The sequence below is a fragment of the Argiope bruennichi genome, chromosome 7, assembly GCF_947563725.1.
Source record: "Argiope bruennichi chromosome 7, qqArgBrue1.1, whole genome shotgun sequence".
Taxonomy (NCBI): Eukaryota; Metazoa; Arthropoda; class Arachnida; order Araneae; family Araneidae; genus Argiope; species Argiope bruennichi.
Genome location: NC_079157.1, coordinates 90712528 through 90739072, shown reverse-complemented (window position 1 = coordinate 90739072; position 26545 = coordinate 90712528). Strand labels below are relative to the sequence as shown.

Sequence of the window (26545 nt, the reverse complement as noted above, 5' to 3'; positions counted from 1 at the left end):
TGGGGTTGTTCAGATGCCCAAATACTAGAATTCTGTGTGTTAAGAGTCCCATTCAAATAAAATTGGGCCTAATCACTGCAGAGAATTGTCCAAGGCCACGCCTCGTCGACCTCCAACCTGGCAAGAAATGCCAAAGCAAAGATTAATCGAAGATCATAATCTGTAGGTTTTCATTCATGCAAAAGGCTAATTTTGTATGGTTAAAATTGAAGAATTTTTCTTAAAACTTTTCATACTGTTGAAGCACTAACATCCAGTTGTCGGCAACTCCACTTGTGCTGCAATTACCAGCAATGCTTGTTTGATTTTTTTTCTACGATTGCAGTCGCAACATCTGTGATCGTATCCTCCGATACCGGTTTCCGTCCTCTACCAGGCCGAGTTGCGAGAGAACCTGTTTTTTCAAATTTTTTAATGCTTGCTTTCACTGCGTTTATTGATAGAGGTCTACGTAAATTGTTTCGACTTCTAAATTCGCTAAGAGCGGCAGCTACATTGATTGATTAAGATAAAAGAGCTTCACAAGTAATGCACGCTGTGCTAAAGTGAGACGCATTTTGCAAATCAACTGATACTTGAAATGATTTTGAATGCCCCGTTTCTTTTTTATAACTCAAAATACTGAAGCTGGTGTCGACTACGTAATCGGGATTTTGCATTTTGCAATTTTTCCCCGTGTTTTATGCAAAATTTTAGCTGTTTTAAAGTGTAAAGCGCCACATTTCCCCCTATCAGTAATTTTTGGAATTTTTTTTTTTTTTTTTTTTTTTTTTTTTGCGGATTTCTTTTTCCCATGTCATCAATAGTCTCCTTACAAAATTTGGTGGCTTTGCGGCTGATAGTTCTAACTACAGAAGTCTCTGAGTACCGTCAGTTAAAAAAAAAACCACTCTGTATTTTTATATGTTTGATGTTGCGTGACATGCCCATGTTATGCCACGGGCAACGCCGTGCGGGTACTGCTAGTTCTTAATAAAAGTGCTTTAAGATTGCTTTCTATCGATTATGTGAAAATAAAAATATACCACCTGAGTCACCATTTATACTTTTCTTTATGTTTCCGCTACTGCTTGTCCATCTCAAATTGAATAGAAATTTCGAGCTATTAAGGCCTTTCGAAAATTTAATTCAAGAAAAATAAAAATTATATTCTACTCACTTTCTTCCCAAATGTCGCCTTCACTGTCTCGTTTTGACAAAGTATCCTCATACTGGTTATTAAATCCTCTGCGTACCGGCACATTGGACCAGTATGTACGTATTTAAGAGTGTCATGTTTAAAGGGCTCCGAGTCAAATCTTGTGGGAGGCACTGAACCATCATTCGATACCAGCCCTTTAATAAAGAAATACAAATTATATTTACTGTGAAAAAGTATTCGAAAATTGTAACCTGCATAGTCAAAATATTATTTCTATAAGTTCGAATAGTGTGAGAATTCCAAGATCATTTTCGATGACGGGACGTACTTCCTTCGGGGAGGGTTGTACCGTGGCCGGTGGCGGCCCTTAGGACTCAACCACAGTTCCCGCCAATGTTGCTGTTGCGGCGGTCCGATCATTCAGTTTTTATGGTTTAAATCCGTGTGCCTTCGTGGCGGGTCGGAGAGTTAGATGGCTGACTTTCCATGCACGAGAACAAAGTGGAATTGTCTCTCCCATACGAATAATTAGTTGTGAATTACCTTTCATTTGTAGATTTCAGCTCTGTTCCCCAAAATGCCTAAGATAACTCACTTTCTGTTAATTAGTATAATTACATGTAAAATAAAGACTAAAGCGTTATCTTGCGATGATGATACCAATTGGAAATTCAAATTTCCAATTTTTTAGTTTAGAATTTTCAACTAAAAAAAGTAAAAATATTTATTTTTCAGAATTATTGTTTACTCATAACTACACCAATAAAGAAATAGAACTGTATATTTTGGAGGCCTCGAAATTAAGCTATCAGTACTTTTTTAAAATGTTAGTAGTAAGTATAAGAAATAATGATGTATAGAGATTCCAAATCCGAGTTAATGAAAACTTGAAACAAATATTGTCTATTATATGTATAGATACGCTGGATTGAAATAGCTTACCGATTTATGGAAATTCCTAGATAACAATGGTTAATTTAAGTGTGAATATTAATGATAAAATAAAGATATATGGAGAATTCAATATTTTAATCAAATGCAATTTTCCAAGAATTAACATGGCACCTACACGACAAGTTTGCGCCTTGTGTTCTAGATAATTTCTTCTCAAAAATTCTAAAAAAAAAAAGGATTGGCTGTCAGGAATTGATTTTTCTTCTAATAAAAAAATCTTCTCAATTCGCCCTCAGATTCAATCAGGCAATAAAGACTTCTTGTGTACAGCCGACCAGTCCACAACCACTGAACGAAGCAGTATCGAAAGGAATCGTTGTGGCTGACTGCTATTTGATGAAATAGAAATTGGTTGTGGTGGTTGCTGTTTGTGTCTTATTGATGAGCTCTGCTCTAGAATTCTGGAACAAATTTAACTTTAGTAGATCAACTTCCCTTCTCTAGATGTTTCCTGCGTGGCCTCTGTTGTTGTTGTTTCTTATGGCACTTGCCACAGGCAAGCCCGCTGTTCGAAGACAGCCGATTTAAGCCTAAGGGGGAGCGCCTCTTGTTTTTATCGTAGAGCCAACTTTGACCAAAAGTACGACTTTGCCAGTCACGCATCGCTCATTCGCTTGCACAACCCCTTTTTACAGGAGGGCACATTCACACATCTCACAGATAGAACAGGAACAACAACCATGCCCAAACCGGGACTCGAACCGGGGGACGCCTAGATCACTGGGAAGATGCGCTACGCCTATGCCAGGACGCCGGCTGCATGGCCTCTGGCTAGGTCGGGGTATTGCTTGTATGTTCCCTTCTCTAGAGTTAAAGTTCAACTGCCCTGCAATATCGTCTAGCTACTCATGGTATTACGTCAAAAGAGGTCAAGCACCATCTCGTGAAGACTCATTTACCACATTTGATATGGATAGCATGTGCCCGAAAAGGAAAGATTAATTTTTAAATAAATTTTCTTAAGATTATAAAGGAGTTAATATAATCCCACTTGGTATGGCAAAATTAATCATGTGTCCAAGGCAAGATTCACTGATAAAAGAAAAATATTTCTTCTTCATTATTGTATGCTCCCTTGTTGTGTATCAATATTGTTACAAAATTTTCTTCTACAAATACCGTCAATCAATCGTAATAACGCAGCGCATTTAATCGTTAGTTCAGCAGTTTGCTTGGTCTCTCATCCTCATCCTTGCTTTTTTTTTATAGTCTTCCCACAGAAAGTGATGTCATTTACAGGAAGTGGCGTAATCTTGGGAAAGTCCCAGAATTTTCTCCAAGTTTCAAGGAAAAACTGGTCTCGGTGATATAATGTTGGGACCATCTGGAGTTTTCTAGAAGATTCCTTTCGTCGCCAAGGTCGCCACATTTCTCGCCAAGGTCGGCATGTCAGGGATACGGTTTGATCACTTCGTAATATGTTGTTAATTACTGATTGCCAGTCTGTCTTGATACCTTTACTGGAAGGTATATTCAGATCTGAAGTGAGCTGGCTGAAGGATTTGATACAAAGTTTGTTAGGAATTTACGCTTTAGATGCTAAAATTGCTTATTAAGTTTTATTTAGGTTGTTTTTCACAATTTGTAGTTATTGTACTAAATTTCACAAGCATAAACAGTCAGAAAGCTTTCTATGTGAATGGATTTCGTTCAAAATTTAATAGGAATCTCTAGATTTGATGCAAAATCTGTATATCAAATTTCAAAGCGTTTTTAAATTATTTTGCTCACTGGCGGACAGAGCAAAGTCATAATTTGAAAAACAGTTATTCTCTAATTTAGTTCATTAAAATCTCGAGATCGAATTTTTGTCGATTATGATATTTTCTCTTTATGTGATTCATATACGAGATATGTGGACGCGATGACCTGGTGGTAAGGTTTCGGCTTTGGAACCGGAGTTCAATCAAGTTTCAAACCCGATTCCACTGTATAAGCTGGTTTGATGCACGTTAAATCCGTCCGGGCTTCCACCCTCTTGTGTTGTGCAGAAATCTGGAGAATGGGGTTGTTTTCGTCATCTGACCGCGGTTCAAAATGACGATGTCCATCCTAAAATAGCCCTATTGTTGCTTTAAAAACGGGACGTTAGTATAACTGAACTAAACTGTATGCGGGAATTAAAACGATTTAAAAATCTTTGAATTATCGTAAAAGTTTCTAAATATTGAAAAACAAAATTAAAACTCAAAATAATTTGGAAAAGTTATATCAACCTCGACTTGTACGATAGGCATAAAATCGAAAAATGAAATCCCTATGCGCATGCCACTATAAACATTTTCCTTTTTTTAATCGAAGCATTAAATGTTTTTATCTTTTTCACAAAATATTTCTGTTTGAGATACTTTAAAATCTAAAACATCTTTCAAATTCCTACTGAACTTAATACAATCTTTGTGTTTATCGTACCTCTCGTTCCTTTGTGCGCGAATATTCCCGTGAAGTGGGCCGGTACTCGGAGGCTACCAACCAGGTCGTTGCCTATTCCAAGCACAGACGCACCCGCACTGATCAAAGCACTTTCCCCTCCTGAAACAAAAACAAATACCAACTTTAAATACCTAAGAAAAATATTAATATTATTTTTTATATATCACAATTATAGAACACACTTTTAAATTCTTCTGGCTTTATTTCTATATAATTAAATCCATTTAGCTATTCTCATGAGCAAAATTCACTCAAAAATGATATTTGTTATCTATATCAGTAGGTGAATTGACAAAGAGTATGGAGCATTCATAAATATTGTTCGTAATCCACATATTTTCATTTCAGGATCTAGAGACTAGCACTTTTCGACGTTTGTGCTTCGCTAAGGAGTGGTGTTCAGAAAAAGGAGCAGTTATTATGCCTCCTAATTCTGTGAATGCTCTGAGTTCATCATGTTACTAAATTTAAACATCTCTTCCCTTCAACTTTCCTCTCACTCCTTTTTTTTTTTTTTTTTTTTTTTTGACGAAATGAACGTCCCCGATGCACGCGCAAAAGTCACGGAGGGTTTCCGAATTTGAGAATGAAAAGTAGATTGACAATTCAATAATGTAGAACCTCTTTTTCCCCTTGAGCAGAGAGCGCCCCCTTGTGGCGTTTTACAGAAGCCCTTTGTAGCGTTTACAGACAAGCAGTTGAACGGGAGACCTGCATCCTGAGGTCGACTTTTTCCTATGCGCAACCCTTGCGCTAACGCCGAATGCTTTCGGTTGGAGACGGTGGAATCCCTCCACCATTCTGTTTACTTTAACCTAATTGTCTATGTGTGTTTGTAAATTTTGTAGTGTAGCTGCGTTTGTATAGATTAAAAATATTATATTTAAAACCGGGCGCTTCATTAGAAAATCGCAACACACTCACTATAATAATGAAAATAATACATTCGAAAACGATATTCGTCACTCAAATAAATGCGTGACCAATTAACGTATCTAATGCATTCAAGCATGATATTCGTTATCTATCATGTTGTTCGGAAAGTAATTCCGTTTTTTTTTTTTTTTCCTCCAACAAATGATTGAATTTAATTTTTCACAGCCAACTTCAAACTAAAGCTCCAAAATCATTATATATTTTGGATTCTGATAGAGCAAGGTTTACTTGTGGGAAAGTTCGACTGATTTTACGCAGTAGTTTTTGGTTGGTGCCCTTTCCAATACAAAAAGTGAAAAGCAGCATTTTCGGCATATTTAATTTTTTTACTATCGAATGGGTGAAAATGTTGTCCAAGCAAGAAAAAAATTATCTGATGTGTGTGGTGAAGATCTATTAACCGAATGATATTGCCAAAACTGGTTTTCAACATTTTGGTTCTTCAATTTTGATTTTGAAGATGCACCACCTTCTGGAAGGCCAGTTGAAGCTGATGAAGACACAATAAAGGCATTCATTGGTGAAAACAACTCCCGAATAACAACTCGTGAGATCTCAGAGAGATAAAATGTATTGAATTTGGTAGTTCATGATCATTTGATATCTTAAGTTTAATCTCAAAGCTCGACATATGAGTTCCTCAGTTTCTTTCGGAAATAAATTTGTGTCACTGCGTTGAAGTCTGTGAATTGCTTCTCAAATGTTAAGAAAACACATTTTTGAAGCGCATCATCACTTTTTTTAATCCATGATCTCGCTCATGAGATCATGGGCTAAAGGAGATGAACCGGCTCAAATAACTTCGAAAACCGATATTCTTAAAAAAAAAAAGTGTTGCTATCTGTTTGTGTCAAAGAATAGGTTTTTCAAGCCTCTACTGGACAACACAATGATAAATTCTGAAGTGTACTGTGATCAGCTCTAAAAATTGAATGATTCACTTAAACAGAAAAGGCGCAGTGTTCCACCAAGATAATGCGAGCTTTCTTACAAGTTTACTCGCCAAAAGCTTTTACAACTTAGATGGGATACACTGCCACACCCACTATATTCTCCAGATCTGGTACCGCCTTATTATTATTTAAAAAACTAGATTATTCATTCACTTATATATAACAACCTAATATATAAGGAGGTGAATTGACAAAGAGAATGGATTATTCATAAACATTTTTGTTGTAAATCTGCTGAATTTTGACAATTTTTAAAAAATATTATGCTGCCCAGTTTCTGTTGCTCAGAAGATCAAACCGTTTTCATTTTTTCTTCAACTGCCTGATCCCGTGATTTTCTAGAAGAGCTAGATAGGTAAGATTTAACCTACAAACATAGTCTTTAAAATGTAGATTCAAATCGGAAAAATCCATCAAGAATTTAACTATTTATCTATCTGAACTTCTACACCCATATAAACACGATAATTTAAAAACTTAACGATTTTGATTATAAAAATGCAGATCCCAATCCAATTAACTTAAAAATCCTTAATTTAACTCAGAAACACGATGAGTTAAATAAATGAAAATATGTATGCTTCCTTGGGCCTACAATTGTAGTTATATGTCACATTTTACCAAAGCAAAACATAGTCTTTAAAATGTAGATTTAAATCTGTGTTCTAATTGGAAAAATCCATCAAGAATTTAACCATTTGTCTATCTGAACTTCTACACCAGCGGTTCTTAACCTATGGGTCGCGACCCAAAATTGGGTCGCGAAGCATATTTCTTGGGTCGCGCTGAGTCGAACCAAAAAAGTTAGTAATACACCAAATTTCAGACATTTTAGAAATGACAACTTGAATAAATATCAACAACCGAAAATGAATGTGATTAACAAGATCAAAAAATATCAGCTGATTAAAAAGCGAGAGCAAAAAAAGTACGTGTGATGATAATAACGGTGAGAACTAAAGGGAGCAGAGTTGGCGAGGGCGTACAAAAGAAGCGCGCCAAATATCTTAATTTACTTGTTGAAGACAATAATATTGATATCACAGATTTTGAAATACAGAAAATTATTATTAATCATTTAGAAAAACTAATAGCAGACTTTGATCGATATTTCCCTGCAGACAATGTTTTCAAATATAATTGGGTTCGAATGCCATTTCATTTTGATGTAAGTGATTTGCATGAGGAATTTGTTAATATTAATCAATTTCAAGAACAATTAATAGAAATACAAAGTGACCAAGCACTTCGATACAATTTCTACAAAAACACTGAATCTTGATTTGCTTCCTAGTTAAAATTAAAAACCGAAAAGCCAATAATTGTTAAAGAAGCCCTAAAAGTATTATTGCTCTTTTCAACAACATATATGTGTGAGGCTGGTTTTTCGGCTCTGTGTGTAATCAAAAACAATTACCGGAACAAGTTAAATCCTGAAATAGATATAAGGTGCTCCTTGACAAGCATTCAACCGAGGTTTGAAGATCTTTCAAAATGTATTCAAGCACAAGGTTCTCATTAAATCTGTATGACTTGCATTTAAAATTTAAAAGACTTAACATATGTTTTGATATTTCTTTTTTTTAGGACTAAGTTAAAATGTCAATTATTTTCAAAAAGTTATAAATATATTTTAATTTGGTCAATAAAAATTATTAAAAACACTTGATTATTAATTAAATTTCCCTTGGATCGAAAAATACTTTTGTTTATCTTTATTATTAAAAAAATAAATAAAAAATTTGTAAGTTAAAAAAAATTATCATCGTAGGAATGAAGATTTTTTAAAAAAACGATCTAAAATAAAGCAATGAAAAAATTATGACTTTTTCTCAAATATTTCTCAAATTTGGGTCGCGGCTTAAAAAGGTTAAGAACCACTGTTCTACACCCATGTAAACACGATAATTTAAAAACTTAACAATTTTGATTATAAAAATGTAGATTCCAATCCAATTAACTCAGAAATTCTTAATTTAACTCAGAAATACGATGAGTTAAATAAATGAAAATGTGTATGCTTCCTTGGGTCCACAATTGTAGTTATATGTCAAATTTTACCAAAGCAAAGCATAGTCTTTAAAATGTATATTTAAATCTATATTCAAATTGGAAAAATCCATCAAGAATTTAACCATTTGTCTATCTGAACTTCTACACCCATGTAAACACGATAATTTAAAAACTTAACAATTTTGATTATAAAAATTTAGATCCCAATCCAATTAACTCAGAAATTCTTAATTTAACTCAGAAATACGATGAGTTAAATAAATGAAAATGTGTATGCTTCCTTGGGTCCACAATTGTAGTCATATGTCAAATTTTACCAAAGCAAAGCATAGTCTTTAAAATGTAGATTTAAATCTATATTCAAATTGGAAAAATCCATCAAGAATTTAACCATTTGTCTATCTGAACTTCTACACCCATGTAAACACGATAATTTAAAAACTTAACAATTTTGATTATAAAAATGTAGATTCCAATCCAATTAACTCAGAAATTCTTAATTTAACTCAGAAACACGATGAGTTAAATAAATGAAAATGTGCATGCTTCCTTGGGCCCACAATTGTAGTTATATGTCAAATTTTACCAAAGCAAAACATAGTCTTTAAAATGTAGATTTAAATCTGTGTTCTAATTGGAAAAATCCATCAAGAATTTAACCATTTGTCTATCTGAACTTCTACACCCATGTAAACACGATAATTTAAAAACTTAACAATTTTGATTATAAAAATGTAGATTCCAATCCAATTAACTCAGAAATTCTTAATTTAACTCAGAAACACGATGAGTTAAATAAATGAAAATGTGCATGCTTCCTTGGGCCCACAATTGTAGTTATATGTCAAATTTTACCAAAGCAAAACATAGTCTTTAAAATGTAGATTTAAATCTGTGTTCTAATTGGAAAAATCCATCAAGAATTTAACCATTTGTCTATCTGAACTTCTACACCCATGTAAACACGATAATTTAAAAACTTAACAATTTTGATTATAAAAATGTAGATTCCAATCCAATTAACTCAGAAATTCTTAATTTAACTCAGAAATACGATGAATTAAATAAATGAAAATGTGTATGCTACCTTGGGTCCACAATTGTAGTTATATGTCAAATTTCACCAAAGCAAAGCATAGTCTTTAAAATGTAGATTTAAATCTATATTCAAATTGGAAAAATCCATCAAGAATTTAACCATTTGTCTATCTGAACTTCTACACCCATGTAAACACGATAATTTAAAAACTTAACAATTTTGATTATAAAAATGTAGATTCCAATCCAATTAACTCAGAAATTCTTAATTTAACTCAGAAACACGATGAGTTAAATAAATGAAAATGTGCATGCTTCCTTGGGCCCACAATTGTAGTTATATGTCAAATTGTGGTTTCAATAGGTCCAAAAATAGACGTCCAACATATATTAGATTTTCTGGAACTTGAATATTTTTCGCATACCAGCTATTAATTGTCAAACATCGCTCACTAAAAGGCAACTATTGTTGGCAAATATCATGAGATTAATAGACAGACAGACAGTCAAACCCTCATAGCATTTGGTTAAAGATTTGGCACGTAGGTACTCTAATGTGGAACTCAATGACACACTCAAGAAGTAGCTAAACTAATTTATTAATTCAACTCAGAACACAGTGACTGACAGATCTTCTGCTTTTATACTAGCAGGGAAAGTTCCGGAATACTTTTCTGGAGACAGTAAGAAAAGTCCAGAACACTTGTCTGGTAAACTAAAGAAATAAATGTCCAGAACCTTCTGGAGCATGAAATCAAGGAATTAAATATTTACACAGACTGTGAATCGCATTGCCTCTAGCGGGATTCGAACTTACGATCTCTTGATTAAAAGACCTGTGCTATAACCATTCGGCCATAGAGAGACGACTGCCTCTTTTCAATGCAGCAATATCATGAGATTAACTGACCGACAGACAGTCAACACCGCATTGCATTTGGTTCAAAATTTGATAGGTTTCTACACTATAGATGTTAAAGCTATGTACCGCATTTCATCCACCTAGGTGTAGTAGCTATCATGTTAAATTATATTCGAACAATCGGACAGACAGAATTCCTCGGAACGGATTTCACTCAAACTTTGATAGAAATCTACACATTTAATGCAAAGACCGTATACAAAATTTCATCTATCTAGCTCATAACATGTTTGGGTTATCATTGTCACAGACAGACTGAGAGAAAGACATTTTCAAAAAATGTGTCTATCGAACAGGGAGGTCTAAAATGTGGAGATTCATCAAAATCTTGAGTCCGAATTTTTTGACGATTTGAACACAAAAATTATAATTAAATTTTCTGGTGGCTATCTTAAGATATCTCAGCATATGGAAAGGAATCATATTTACCGCTACTTCCACCACATGTCCTGTTCGTGTCGTAAGGATTGCTGGTGGTGCCGTACACTTTATTCGTCGTTTCAAGGTCCATGGCGAATTCGGGCACGTTACTAGTGGCGATCACAATAGCCCCTGCCTTTTTCATGGCCGCAACGGTAGCTGCATCTTCAGGGGCTATTTCATTTAGAAAAAGGTTAGAAGCCGCTGTACAAGATAGACCTGTTAGAAAAGAATAAATGTGTACAAACATAATTATTGTATAACTTTTAGATGTTATGATTGCATGGTAGATGCAGAAGAAATAAATTAATATGTTAATTAAGCAACTTTCAGTGACCTTGATTTAGCATTTAGTTAATTAACCTTGACTTAACATTCAATTAGCCTTGGCTTATCATTTATTTAAGTAAAGGTAAATTCAATGCTATAAGAGGAACAATAAAATGCCCCAATTAATTGTTCTGAGTAAGAAATTTAAAAGCAAGGAATGAATTTTGTACATGCGTTGCCTCCTACAAGTCAGAATATTTTTGAGCTGGATTATCAAGCTTGATTCATATTTATTTTGAAAAGTAGGAATGTCCATCTTAGAATGATTTAAATAAATTAAAAATTAAGCAAAATTTTCACGTCTTTCTGCTAAAATTTCAAGGATATGATAATACAAAGACTATTTATACATTATCTTAAAATTCAAAAAATTATCTTTTCATTTCTAGTAATTTTCTTGTCGTATAATTCTTACTTAATTTCCATGAAAAGTTTTAATCAAGTCATTTCATTGTTGAAATGTAATTTAGAACTTTTCATTGTTCCTGTTTCCTGTTCTACTTGATATTTTTTATTTTTTTATGATCAAGATATTAGTCTAGTCAAATTACATTTTAACATGATAAAAATATAGAGCAGAAATATTATAGGTTTAAATTGTTGAGTCGATTACCCAAAGAGGCTTCAAAGTTTGCATTTGGATATATCACCATTGTTTGTTTACAGGAAACCAACAAGACGTTCCATGACTTCCTGGCGCCATCTATTGGCCATCATATAAAGTATCAGATTTCCATCATCCAAAACGATATATAGGATATAGGATTCTATTAAAATATTACCTCAAAGCTATTATATATATATATATATATATATATATATATATATATATATATATATATATATATATTTACTTGAAAAATTTGAATTCAATTTTACAAGAATTTTATGTTTTTTAATTCTATAAATTTAAACTTTGTTTTTATTTTAATTTTAATTCTAATTAAACAATTATAAAATGGTCTCAAAATATTATTATTTGGTTAGAAATTTTAAAATATGATTTGTAAATAATAATATCTTACAACTCTACAATAAATAATTTTTGTTAATAATAAAGGAGAAGTGTGTGTGCGTGCGCGTGTGTGTGTAACTGCTGTTTCAGCAGATTACTTTAGAAAATAGTATCAAACTTTTCCTGTGTAATAAAATAAAGATAAAACTACCTATCCTGCCTAAAAAGTATTACATTACTCATAAGGCCTCTACATGTGAAGAAAACGATATTACATTGACATTTACTTACCAGCCCCTATATCAAGAGAATGATAATGTAGGCCTAGATATTTTCGCTTCCTGACCGTAAAGAGATTTAGTGAAATATTACAGCTTAATAATTTTGCAAAATATTGGTAAATTTTTTAATCCGAATTTTTGTTGCGAACCAGCTCTAGAAATATGCAAAAATACGAATATTACTAATTCTTAATTATACGAATACGAATATACTTAATTATACGAATACGAATATACTTAATTATACGAATATGCTTAATTATACGAATACGAATATTCTTAATTATACGAATATGAATATACTTAATTATACGAATACGAATATTCTTAATTATACGAATATGAATATACTTAATTATACTAATTCTTAATCAGGCTTTATTTTTCTGCTATAAATTATTTATATTTTTCTTACAAGATCTTAATAATTATATTCAGAAGCATTGAAATTACACCATTGAAAAAACTGAATAAATTCCTTAAATTCTTTTTATGAAAAAATTCTGAAATTTGACTATATCATTTGATTCTAACATATTTGAAAAAAAAAAAATGTTGAAAGTAAGTTGTCCAATTAATTTATGGTTGGGAGGTGCAATTGTTTTTCAACACAAATTCCCTATGCTTCAGTAAGAGAGCTCTCGAAATTGGGGGGGGGGGGGAATCAACGTAGAAAAATAGTGAGGCTATAAAAAATATTACTGTTTATTAAGTGTGTTCTATAGAAACTTGCTTTGATTGAAAGAAGGCCTACATGCCTAATTCGAGAATTTTAATTTGTATTTATCTATGACTTAATTTTTTTTTTGTGCTCCTTTGAATTTTCTATTATTAAGATGTTAAAATGGAACCTGCAATTCTATTTTATGTTGCTTGATTCTATATCAAGACTGAAAACTGTTGGGGGTTTTTTTTCCCTTCTTTTTTTTTTTATTATTATTATTTCTGAAATGTCTCTAAATATGTCCAAACATTTTATACTTTAGTGTTTTTGAATAAATAACTTACTGAGACTCTTCACTCACTCCAGAGTTTCATTGTTTTACAACGTATTCAAGTAGTACAATTTACCTTTTACACGTAATACGCATTTGATTGTAACTGGTATTCCAAGCAGTGGTTTAGTTTCCGCAAGCTGCTCCTTGGTGTATTTTCCAGAATCAACAAGTGAATCTGCTTCTCTTGCTTCTTTCAGAGCCACCTCAAAGCAGCGTTCTACTGTTGCGTTGATGTAGGGGTCGACTTCCAAGATCCTGTCAATATAAGCTTCTACTACATCCTCACTCTTTAGCTGAAATAAAAATGCTTATATATATATATATATATATATATATATATATATATATATATATATATATATATATATATATATATATATAAGCAAAGATGCGGACATTTCGAGTCTGCCACAACTCAGAGCAAAAGCGGAAGTGGGGAAGAAGGGAAGAAATAAATTATCCCTCGCCTTATATAACCTATGATTTTGATAGGCAAAATATTTCTCCACAGTGCTAATATATTATTAAGATTCTGATAGGGATTTCTGACACATGTCAATCACGTGTAAGGGAAACACAGGGATCTTTTAAAAAGAATGTGCTTACTGGACATTTTTACCCCTTCACGCTGAGCGTGTGAAAGTTTCGGCGTTTAGCTGACTAAGCAATTTTATGAAGCTTCTCTTGAATTAATTAAGTAGAGAAAGTGGAATTGGATCACGAAATAAGAGAATATTTTAGAATGAAGTTACTAGGGGCTAAATTAGGATAAAATCTTGGAAATTAAGTTGAAATTAAAGTTTAAAATATCATTATATATATATATATATATATATATATATATATATATATATATATATAATTTCATACTAACTGTTATGAATACTACTATGCCATACATAACTGTTACATAACATAAATTTTTTAAGAAAATTCTATTATTTATAGCATTTTTTAAACTAAAAAACGCGTGCACGTGTGTGTTTAATATTGAAAATTAGAGTTTGTTTATCTATTGAATATACAAGAAGAAGTGAAATCAACATGAAGCATTATTCATTTACGTTATTATAATGTAATTTCATTTAGGGTAACTAAATGCTTTTAAAAATAAGTATAATAGTATATTTCAATTTATAGTTTAGTCAAAAATTCCAGAAACTACAAGAATCTTGGCCTATAGCTCTATTAAGACTCAGGTTCCACTGATCTTTCTAGAAGCTTCTTTATCCTTTCATGGAAATTATAAATAAACGGGAGACAGATCTGATGTCATTCAGTATTGAATAAGCTGAGAGCAGCATATGATTCGAGAGACGTAATTAGTTAAGTGAAATCTCTCTATGGCGATTTTTCTATAAACACTATGCTGAACGGTTGCTTATTTTCGACTTGCGGCATCTGTGCTGCTGTTTATTGCAAGTGATGTTTTGTGTACGCTTTAATTGTGTTTTGCTGTTGTGGATTCGCGCTTTTATGGAGAATAAAAGTTTATTATTGATCCTGTCCGATTCTGTTTACTGTACACCCACTGATCTTGACTTTGATTTTCGGAAAATTTCCGTAGCAATATTTAGCAGATTTAAATGAATTATATCAAGTGAAGATGATTTTGGTGGCGTTTTCTTTTATTCCAAAATTTAAAAAGTGTAAAAAAAATTCAAAGAGGTGTTGAATTCTTGAACCTTTAATAATTTTTCAGTGAAACCACTTACAAAAAAAAACGCACGATTTAAAGAAATAATAAAATAAAAGTTCAAATATCTTTCAAATTTATCATTTTTAATAAATTTCTGGAATACGTGAAAAGATAAAAACAGTCCTACCTTGCCTTCACGAATTTCTTCTGCTAATGTGGTAGCAGATTTCATCAAAAGAGGATTTTTAACAGGTGGCACAACCTTTCCTTTTCTTCCACGCAAGATGAACACAACAAAAGACACAATCCAATTCAAAAAACTGATAATGGCATAAATGAACCAATATACAATGATTTTCTTTCCTATAAAGATGGATTTTGAAGTCATCTAGAAAAAAATAATTAGAACATCTCTTTAAAATATGTTTCCTTAAAAATAAGAAATGTACTCAATTTTTTTATAGAGAAATTTCAGGTTGTAAAATTTTATTTCAAAGAAAACCAACTATACACTCCCTTCAGAAGAAGAATTTCCTACAGCTTTTGGAGACAAATTTGAAGTTACGGAATTTCATTTCAAAAGAATACAGTGTCTTAAGAATTTCATACAGCTTTTTTGTATAAACTACAAATCGTGGAATTCCAGCCCAAAAGTAAACTAAATTAGGGATGACGAATATTTTCAGAGCGGTTATTACGTAACCAATATCAAAAAGTCACAAATACAAGTGATCAATACTTTTCAAAGATGGGTGTGATTCAAATCCTTGATACGATCTTACTGGTGATATTTCGATTACAAGTTTTGGATCACGATAGAAAGTAACAATCGATATCACTGAAATTTGCCGGAGCGGTGACTTCACTGGAAAGTAACAATCGATACGATCTGTCCAATGGAAGCTCTCGAAAGAAATCTGTGATCGGATTGAAAAGTGAATGGACCTGTTATTGGAATTATCGTATCGTATCATTGAATTGCATATCACTGAAATTTATCGGAGCGGTGATTTCACCGGAAAGTGCGAGGCTTCACTGGAAAGTGCGAAGTCACCGCTCCACTTTATGGGAGTGACCGATATTCGTATTTGATGATGTACTGTTCCATACAGATCATTTTTAATTGCTCGTGACATGATTGACTTTGATTACATGTACTCTGTTTACTGCTGGCGCCATCTATTAGTAGAATATAGGACTAAAGTAAACATTTTAAAGAAATGACATATATTTTTAACTCATCTTTTCCAGAAAATGGTTCACTCTAATAAATAAATTAAATAAATAGTTTTGAGAAAAAAAATTTTAAAAAGTAAGCTGAAACATATAAATTAATTCAACGTTAATTAAATTAGTAAATTAAGTATTAATTACAATTAATAAATTTTATATTTAATATTAAGTAATAATTTTTAATTAATAATATGATTGAAATAGCAGATATTTGGAACGCATATTTAAAAATAACAATAGCAATATTATTTGTTATTCAAAAAATCGTGGATTATGCATCTCTAAACTAAACTCCTTTCAGAACAAAGGTTTTTCATGAGTTTTTTTTTTTTCCCGCCTATAGATTACATGTAGAGTTGCATCCGAAAGAAAAGTTACAAACTCGCTTTCAAGACAAAAATTTCAGTTTATTTTTATAGTTTAATTTCTAATTCTAATATAAAGAGTTTTTGCGGGAGTGTGCCGGAGGTTGCAGGTGTTAGTAGGTTACTCTTAGTAATTTTGTTTGAAGTGCATTAGATACTGTACTGGAGAGAATTGTTAAATTTAAAGAATGCTTTCAAAAATGTGTTAATGAATTATCAGTAGTATGTTGTTTGCTTTCCTTCAGGTATTACAGTACTGTGCAAATTAATTGGGACAAACACAAAAATTTTCCCAAATGTTGTTTAATTAGTATAGGTTAACTTACATGCACAGTATAGCAATCTAATACAAAATATGTCCTCCTCTAGCTTGAATGAGATCCTGTACACGGTTTTGGATTCCACTAAATTAGAACATAAATTTTTGATCTCGTCATCACGAAACCAAACTTTTATAGCATTCTCAATCATTGTTTTCTTTGTTCAGCAGTCCATTTTACTGGGACAAAATTTTTACTTTACCAAATTTTCGCTGGGATTTACATCAGGAGAATTACCAGGCCAATCCAAAACCATTATTTTCTGTTTTTGAAAACAATTCGTTGTTAGCTTAGAAGGATGGCATGGAGCAAGATCTTGTTGAAAGATACCAACACTACCATCGAACGTTTGCATCATAGGCACAATTTTACTTTCTATTATAGAAATGTATTGTTTAGAGTTCATCATCTCTTCAACTAGTACTAAGCTGACCTGTCTTTGAGAAGTAAAATAACCGTAAAACATCTAAGATGTTGTTCCCTGGTGAGTTCTCCACCACTTCGCCTGACAAATCTTGGTCGAAACCCTTGCACAAGAAAATGCGTTTTATCGCTGAATACAACCTTCTTCCAATCTTGTGCAGTCCAGAATTGATATTTCCTATCCCAATCCAAATATTTTTTTCTTCATTGCAGGTGTTAATAACTGTTTTCCGATTTGTTTTCTTGCAAATCTCCCAGCTTCACTAAGTCTTCGTCGAACTGTAGATGAATCCACACTCACACCAGTAGCTAATAATTCTCTCTGAATATCTCAACTTGTTTTGAAAGGATGCATTGTACTATTTCGTACAAGAAATTTGTCTGTTCGAAGTGTGGTCTTGCGTTTGCGTCCACATTTACTCTTTCATTTTGGAGACACTGCCCCAAAATTCTTTTGCTGATTAATAATCCTAGAAACACTGGATTTTCCAACTCCAATTACTGCAGCAATATCCCTCACAGCCATAGAAGTATGCTGACTAAGGGTAACAATTCTAGTCCTTTTCCTGGGAGTGATATCCATTTTTTTAATGCACGTCAGAAGGAGACAATTCACACAAGCGACCACTTTTTACAGCAACTGAAGGGAAAAAATTTCGACATGTCATGATCACGTGGTCAAACCGGTTTAGATAGTCAAGGGCAGTCACACGTTCTAAGAAAATGCAGTTGAAAACGGTTTGAGACAGAAAATCCCCGAGAAAGGAACAATTTTCTTTAAAAATCTGTTTGTCCCAATTAATTTGCACAGTATTGTATATTGGAAGAAACTATTAATCTAATATAGAGAATGATTACATAATTATATTGGTGAATTTCTGCCAGTAATCTTGTTTGCAATCATTCAGATGTAGTACTGGAGGAAATTACCATTGCAATATAGACAGTAATTACAGAATTGTATTAGTGAATTCCTGCCAGTAATCTTGTTTGCAATCATTCAGATGTAGTACTGGAGGAAATTACCATTGCAATATAGACAGTAATTACAGAATTGTATTAGTGAATTCCTGCCAGTAATCTTGTTTGCAATCATTCAGATGTAGTACTGGAGGAAATTACCATTGCAATATAGACAGTAATTACAGAATTGTATTAGTGAATTTCTGCCAGTAATCTTGTTTGCAATCATTCAGATGTAGTACTGGAGGAAATTACCATTGCAATATAGACAGTAATTACAGAATTGTATTAGTGAATTCCTGCCAGTAATCTTGTTTGCAATCATTCAGATGTAGTACTGGAGGAAATTACCATTGCAATATAGACAGTAATTACAGAATTGTATTAGTGAATTCCTGCCAGTAATCTTGTTTGCAATCATTCAGATGTAGTACTGGAGGAAATTACCATTGCAATATAGACAGTAATTACAGAATTGTATTAGTGAATTTCTGCCAGTAATCTTGTTTGCAATCATTCAGATGTAGTACTGGAGGAAATTACCATTGCAATATAGACAGTAATTACAGAATTGTATTAGTGAATTCCTGCCAGTAATCTTGTTTGCAATCATTCAGATGTAGTACTGGAGGAAATTACCATTGCAATATAGACAGTAATTACAGAATTGTATTAGTGAATTTCTGCCAGTAATCTTGTTTGCAATCATTCAGATGTAGTACTGGAGGAAATTACCATTGCAATATAGACAGTAATTACAGAATTGTATTAGTGAATTTCTGCCAGTAATCTTGTTTGCAATCATTCAGATGTAGTACTGGAGGAAATTACCATTGCAATATAGACAGTAATTACAGAATTTTATTAGTGAATTCCTGCCAGTAATCTTGTTTGCAATCATTCAGATGTAGTACTGGAGGAAATTACCATTGCAATATAGACAGTAATTACAGAATTGTATTAGTGAATTCCTGCTAGTAATCTTGTCAACATTCATTCAGAGGTTGCACTGGAGGAAATAACCATTTTAATATAGAGAGTAATTGCATTAATTAATTCCTGTTAATAGTCCTGTTTATTTTCCTTCAGATGTTATATTGAAGGAAAATACTGTTCTAATACAGAGAATAATTACAGATGTATATTAATAAATAAATAATTGTTTGCAGTCGATTAGATTTTATCTTGAAAGCAATCGTTAATCTAATTCAAAGAAAGCTTGTAAAAATGTTTTAGCAAAAGTATATTGGATATTCCAAAATAAGTATTCTAATTTTGATTCAGTATTGTATTTAAACTTTGCTTTTGAATTTTGCTTCATTCATTTGTTTCAAAGTTTTAAATTAATTTTTAGATACGATGTATATATTTCGATAGTGCAATTTTGAGACCATGTAAAAAAATTTTTAACTAAGCAAACTTGAATTTAAAAAAAAAAGCCTTTTGAGCAGGGGAAATGAAATATTTTTTTTTCTTAACAAAAATTACATTTTAAAATAATTCAATACTTTTATCATAAAGAATACTTATTCATGCGGGAACATTATGTTAATTTTATTAATTAATTTTTGGAAACGATTTTTCCGATGTGCATTCTTTACAAATGAGCATGTGGCATTAACAGACTATAAAATCATATATCATTTATGATATGACTTTAAATAGGCTTATGTTATAAATATAGTGACGTGAAGAGGATCTTGAGATTAATATACTTCGATAGCATAAAAAATGTTTTAAATAAATACATTTCTTAAACAACATAATACAATTGTTTGTATTTAATTATATCATTTATGATATGATTTTAAATATTTTTATGTTATAAATATAGTGACCTGAAGAGGATCCTGGGATTAATATACTTCGATAGCATAAAAAATGTTTTTAATGAATACATTTCTTAAACAACATAATACAATTGTTTGTATTTAATTATATTCAAATTCTTACGTTGGCATTTTTACAAAAAATCGCCTATCAAATGCGTTAACAAAAATGTCCCAATAAATGATGTGTTAATATATAGATAAAAATGCTTTTATAAAATAATTTTTTAATGTTCAAACTTTAATTTTCGAGATATTGTTTGCGACTAGCTCAGGCATTGCAGCGCTTACAGGCGATAACTATGGCAAATCAGCCTGATTTCGTTGATTTCACATATATATTTTAAAGAGATAAAATTGTAAAGAAACTTACCTACGGCATTTCTCTAGATTTCAAAGCATAAAATATACATTTGATCTACTATTCTACAAAATTAGTAAATAATCTTTTATAATAATTTATAATTTTTTTAATCCTAAGAAAGATTTTAATTGTTAGCAACTTATAATAATTACAATTTATTAATTTTTTTCACTAAAAGTTTGGACGTCAAAACAAATTTGTAAAAGCATAAAATTCTGACTTCAAGTGTGCTAGAATTGTATTCTCGTTTATAAAATATTTTAATTTTGAATGAATATCCAAAAATTATTTTGCTATGATTACAATGCATCGATGAATTTTATTAGACTAAAAACTAGTTTTTAAAACTTTTTTATTATTATTTATTTATTGTTATTATTGTTTTTATAATAATAGAAAGCTTTTATCTGTATTCCTCCTTTATAATGAATAGGTCATATATTTCATAATTCTCGGTTACTATTATTATGATATCTAAAAACTGACATTTCTCAAATTCATTTCTTGATATAATCACCTTTGTAAAATCAGTTTTTAGGTGAATTAATACATAAATTGATGTTTAAAGCCGTCAAAATTATTGAAATATTTTGTTATCTTAGGATACAATTACTATACAAAATTTCAAAAATCAAAATACACGAGTAAGTTAGGCAGAAAAATCGATTTCAATATTTCATCTTACGAATATGAAACATTAAAATTTAAATAAAAGCATTTAGTAACAAGAAAAAAAAATTATCAGTAAACAACTTTAAAAAGAAAGCATTCATGTTTTTTTGTGATATTTCTTTTTTTTTATGAGATTTTATCTGGCATTTAATTTAAAAGTTGAAGAACCATATTTTAAGCATTAAAAATCAGCAGCTCTATTTTAATAAATTAATTCCAGCAAATTTTAGACATATATTAAAATTCCAATACTTACTGTTAGAATATACAAAGCCCGACCTAATCTTCCGTCTCGATGCCACCAGTGTGAAATTTAATTTCTCTAACACAATATTTTTTCATCCGAGAATTCTCTATACCCGCCTACATATAGCGGTACTGTTTCAGATTCACTAATAAGCTTCAGACTAATGATCAAAACATGTCATTAATTAACGATTTTTCCGCCATGCTATTTTTATATAGGGAAAGATTACTCTATTTGCAGTTAAACCCAGCATGGGCCCTTCAACAATTAAAGTTTAGGAGTGGGACTTTGATCTTCCCATTCCAATCAGATATTTTTTATAGATTGTAATTTAATTCTTTATAATTTATTTAAGGGCCGGGATAGCCTGGTTGGTAGAGCGTTGGATTCGCATTCCTTAGGTTGCGAGTTCGAACCCCGCCGGGCGAAGTCTTCCTTTACAAGTCGGCTGTTATGTAGAATTCTGTCGTAACAATAGTGTCCTCAAGTCGAAACAATACAACTATGGTCTCTCGACCAATGATGATCGCTCTCTGATTCAAGTCTAATTTACACCCTGTTAATGAAGTTCGCCCTGCGAGATTGATGCGTGAGTAGCAAAGAAACACTCTCGGCCATAGATCACTCTACAGAAACAAGAGACGTTTGAAATCGCTGTCTTCTTTCAGCGGGCTTGTCTATGATAAGTGCCATATAAGCAACAACAGAATTTGCAGTTAGATACCTAATCTCGTTTAAGATTTTGAAAAAACGATCACAGTATCCCTTGTTTCAACATGAAAATTTAATTCCTTACCAATAATAAAACAAACTATATTTTAAATAAATAAAATGTTTTAATGTGATTTTTTTTACTTCGCTTTCATCATAGCTATAAAATTCCTGCGTGCTTGATGGCTGACGCACGTATAAATCCGTCGTGGTCGCAAAATCCTCCATGTCGAGAGAAATACCGTTGGAGGTACTGGATCAGGGGTGATCGTTTTCTGATTCAGGTTTAAATTACGGTCTGTGGATGAGTGAATGAAGTCACAACCCCTTAAAAAAGGGTTGTGACGTGTGTGTAGGAGCTAAGTCGTTCTCTTGGCCCCAGATGGCGCTACTATAAAAACAAGAGACGCTCCCCCTCCGGCTTAAAATCGCTGTCTTCGTAACAGCGGGCTTGTGCCATAAGTAACAACAACGTAATTCATATAAATAAATTAACTGAATTATTTCTAATTTAATGAATTTTTAATTACGTTCACGTATACGTAGTATAAAAATCGACAAAACTTCGAACTTCAGGTTTCGACGAATCTCCATGTTTTAAACTTCTCTGAGTTTGAAAAACACACTTTTGGAAAATGCCCATCCATTTCCAAATGTCCATACGTCTGTCTATGACAAAGATAACTCAAAAACGCTTTGATCTAGCCGGATGAAATTTGGTATACGGTTTTTATATCAAATTTGTAGATTTCTATCAAATTTTGAGTAAAATCGTTTAGAGGAAGTCTGTATGTCCTCTGCCCAAATACAAAAATGAAGAGAAGAAGATAGATAAAATTCTATATACAAATTTAATATTTATATTGTAGCTACCTAACAAATTTTGAGACAAAACCAACAGCGGATTGACTGCCTGTCAGTCTGCACTTTCAGAAAGGTGTTAACGTGACAACACAAAAACGCAATGACTGAAATATATAAAATTTGGCATGGGATTTTTATGACTACAAATGCAGTTTTGCGTTAAAATTCTGCTGGAATCTGTTGGAAAAGCGCGTCTGAAACACAAATTGGATTTTCTGATACTATTAACTGCATGCCAGGGCTTAATCGAAAAAAAGTCCCGAAGGATGGCACGATAGATTCTATAATAATGCTGAACTCTTGCCAAAAGTTAGTCTCTTTTCAAAGTCAAAGACTAAACTTTAAAAACTTAAAAGTCAAAAGATTAAACTCTATATCTCTCGGTCATCCACTTCTACAAGAAGTGAAGAAGATATACCGTCTTCTATATTTGAAAAACATTAGAATTTTGCTTTCCTGGATCCGTTCGCACATGGGTATTTCTGGAAATGAAATCGCAGATACAGCAGCTAAGTCAGCGAGCGTCATTTTGCCCCAACGTATTTCTTATAAAGATATGCGTACAGCTATTATTCATTGGTGCTATCGCCAATGGCAAAATCAATGGGACATGGAAACTAACAACAAGCTTCACTCTATTAAACCACAATTGGCCAACTGGTCTTCAAAACTAAGCAGAAAATATGATGTAATTTTATCCCGACTACGCATTGGTCACACTCGCTTGACACATAGATTTTTACTTTTTGCAAAGCCACCGCCAGTTTGTTTTAATTGTGGAGGCATTTTAACAATCCGACACATTTTAATAGAATGCGCAAGTTTTACCGATCTTCGTTGGAAGCATTTTAAGTCCAACAATTTTACCTTAGATTTTTTATTGGGTGAGTCGCATCATCCAAACGTTTTTTCGTACATGAAAGATGTTGGTATCATCCATGAAATTTAACTTACAGTTTTAATACCTTCTATCCTTAACTTTTGACTAGTTTGAACCCTGTCAGTTGCACTTCTTGTAAAGATAAACTACTTTTTATCTTGCTGTGAAAATTTTAAGTTGCTTCGGCGCAGCATATTCTGCAACAGGATCTTGCACCAGAAATCTAAATCTAAATCTAAATCTAAACCAAAATTTAGTATTTCTTAACTATTGTACGTCAATGACAAGGGAGACGCTTTCTTGGATATCAACTTTATTAGAGAGTATGCGAGAAAGTTTTCGGGAGACAACACCCACTGGTTTTTAAGTTGCATATACCATAGCTACATTAATCAAAAAGCATTTAATATCAATTCGAGTAATGAATAATGGTTCCAGTATCTCACGTTCGAAAAATTTTGTGTTGAAAGTATTTTTCAATAAGATGTTTTTAACAATGACCATTTTTAGCATGATTTAAATTTTATAATGCAAAGCTTGTCATCAAAGAAAAAAATTGAACCTCAGTGACTACCAAAAATAATCATAAAAACTATTAAACGATATTACATTTCAGTTTGCTGAAATTAAGAACGTCTCTGTTCTTTAAATCATTAGAAAGCAAAAAAATTAAACTAATCTGAAAACGCAACGCGTTTGGCTCCTCTTCCTCTAGTTATACGGTCTTTATCTATTTTTCTAACTAGTCGAGCGACTTTTGGCCAATGAAACGTTTTTTAACCTAATCGGCTGAAATTTGGTGTATAGAATTATTACCAAATTGCATATATTTGTCAAATAAGCTCATTCTCAGCAATTCTGCCTATCTGGCTGTTCGAGTACAAGTCGACTTGATGGCTACGAAACTCAAAGAATAAGGTGCGTAAAATTTAATGAACAGATTTAGCAACTAAAATATAGATATTGTTACGAATCTGTGATGTGGCTTCCCAGCATAGTTGGTTCCATAGGAGGTCCCAGAGCTTGGCGACTTTGGCGCCAAAATAGATTATACCCGAAACATCGATAATTTTCCCGATCCGTCCAGTAGGAGCTGAGTTACGCCTCAGACGTTCCTGCTTGGTTGAGAGGTTTCTAGCCCCGCCTCCTGAGACCTATAAAAGGAGCTGCAGCAGCCGGGGAGTGGGAGTAATTGAGTAGAGTAGTCGGAATCGACGGTACAGAACTGGCCTTCCAGAGGAAAGCAGAGCAGCGACGGAGTAACGCTAGTGCTGAACTAAGCTGTGCGCTACTGTCTGCAGTAGAGTCTGGTTGTATGCTGCACGTCTCGGCTGAAGATAATCGTCTTTTGTGCTGTATATAGTTGTCGTCTTTGTGCTGTCCTGTGTGTCTTCGTGTAAATAAACATCGTTGTTTTATTTTCTACTGCCTCCTGCTGATTGAGTGTTCTCCACACCATATAACTTCCACTATCTAAACGAACCCCGGGAAATTTCGTAACAATACTTATCAAAATTTGAACCAAATCCGACAAATGGTTGACTGTCTGTTGGTCTATCCTTTCTCGTACATGTAAACACACTAACTCCTGATCGCAATGATAGAAGTCAATAAAAATCAGTCATTTTGTGACTGAAACTGCAGTTTTGTTTCCAGTTTTGATAATCGGTCGTCGAAAAAAAGGCTTCAAAATTCAGATTCTCGCAATAAATTCAGTAAAAATGCTATATTCCAAAGATTTATGATCTCTCAGGGACTCACCTTTTTCAGGTGAGTACGGGTGTCCCAACCCCGAGGTACCCAGGGATCTTTACTCTCTTCATGCTTACTCTCCTCTATGCCTATTTAAATATCCTTGTGGATGGCACATCCTGTCCTAAATTGGACCTTGTGCCAGAAAACCTTAACTATACCATACCATACCAAAGATTTATGTGCTGTAACTATCATTCACCAGTGACATGCAAAGTATTAGTACCCAAGGTCCCAATTTTATTGTAGAGCATGCGAGAAAGTTTCGGGGAGACCCACTGGTTCTTGTTTGCTTTAGTTTTCAGGAATATAAAGCAAAGGTCAACCCATTTGAAGAGAACCTATTTGTTGAAAAACACAAGAATACAAAAAAAATCCTCTTGTTTTGATATTTTAATTACATCCTCATGTAGGATGCAAAAAACCTATACCTATTTGATGGTGCTATAGGTCCTATACATATTTGATGCTGAATATATAACTATCAAGCACAAAAATTCAGCATCAAAAGGAAAGATACATTATCAATCTACCATTCCTCAAAATAAACAACAATATCTACTGAAGCATTTAATATGTTTAAGTATTAATGAGCATTTAATGTTCGAATTCGAAAGAAATGATGGGAGGGGGTGAACTGTCATTCGCTATGACTCATCTGTAAGACATAATAGCTTACGTGATGTAGAGTCTTTACCGTAATGTGAAATAAATGTGCTTTTTTACGTATGGAAACTTAAATACATCAGAGTTCTCCAAAAATGTGATTTTTTAAAGGAAAGCATAACGATTATTTGCATAATGAGGAAAAAGTCAATGCTAGGTATCGTATTTTCGTCATTGAGCTGGTTTCATAAGAAAGGAATATAAAGATTATAGAAGTAAAAAAAAACTGAAAATTTCACATTT

General features: G+C 32.6%; 1 protein-coding gene across 3 annotated transcripts in view; it reads right to left on the bottom strand.

Annotated features, from left to right (window-relative positions):
* Positions 1–26545, bottom strand: part of LOC129975733 (fatty-acid amide hydrolase 2-A-like) — a 56209-nt gene that overhangs the window by 12144 nt on the left and 17520 nt on the right. For 2 of the 3 annotated variants that reach the window (XM_056088918.1, XM_056088920.1), the window contains exons 2-6: positions 15201–15401; positions 13448–13667; positions 10820–11029; positions 4508–4627; positions 1160–1335 (exon numbers count right to left, since the gene is read on the bottom strand). In XM_056088918.1, the coding sequence (XP_055944893.1) occupies positions 1160–1335; positions 4508–4627; positions 10820–11029; positions 13448–13667; positions 15201–15401 (927 nt within the window). Of the gene's footprint in view, positions 1–1159; positions 1336–4507; positions 4628–10819; positions 11030–13447; positions 13668–15200; positions 15402–21438; positions 21536–26545 lie in introns of those variants that run through there. The other variant, XM_056088919.1, reaches the window with a different exon arrangement.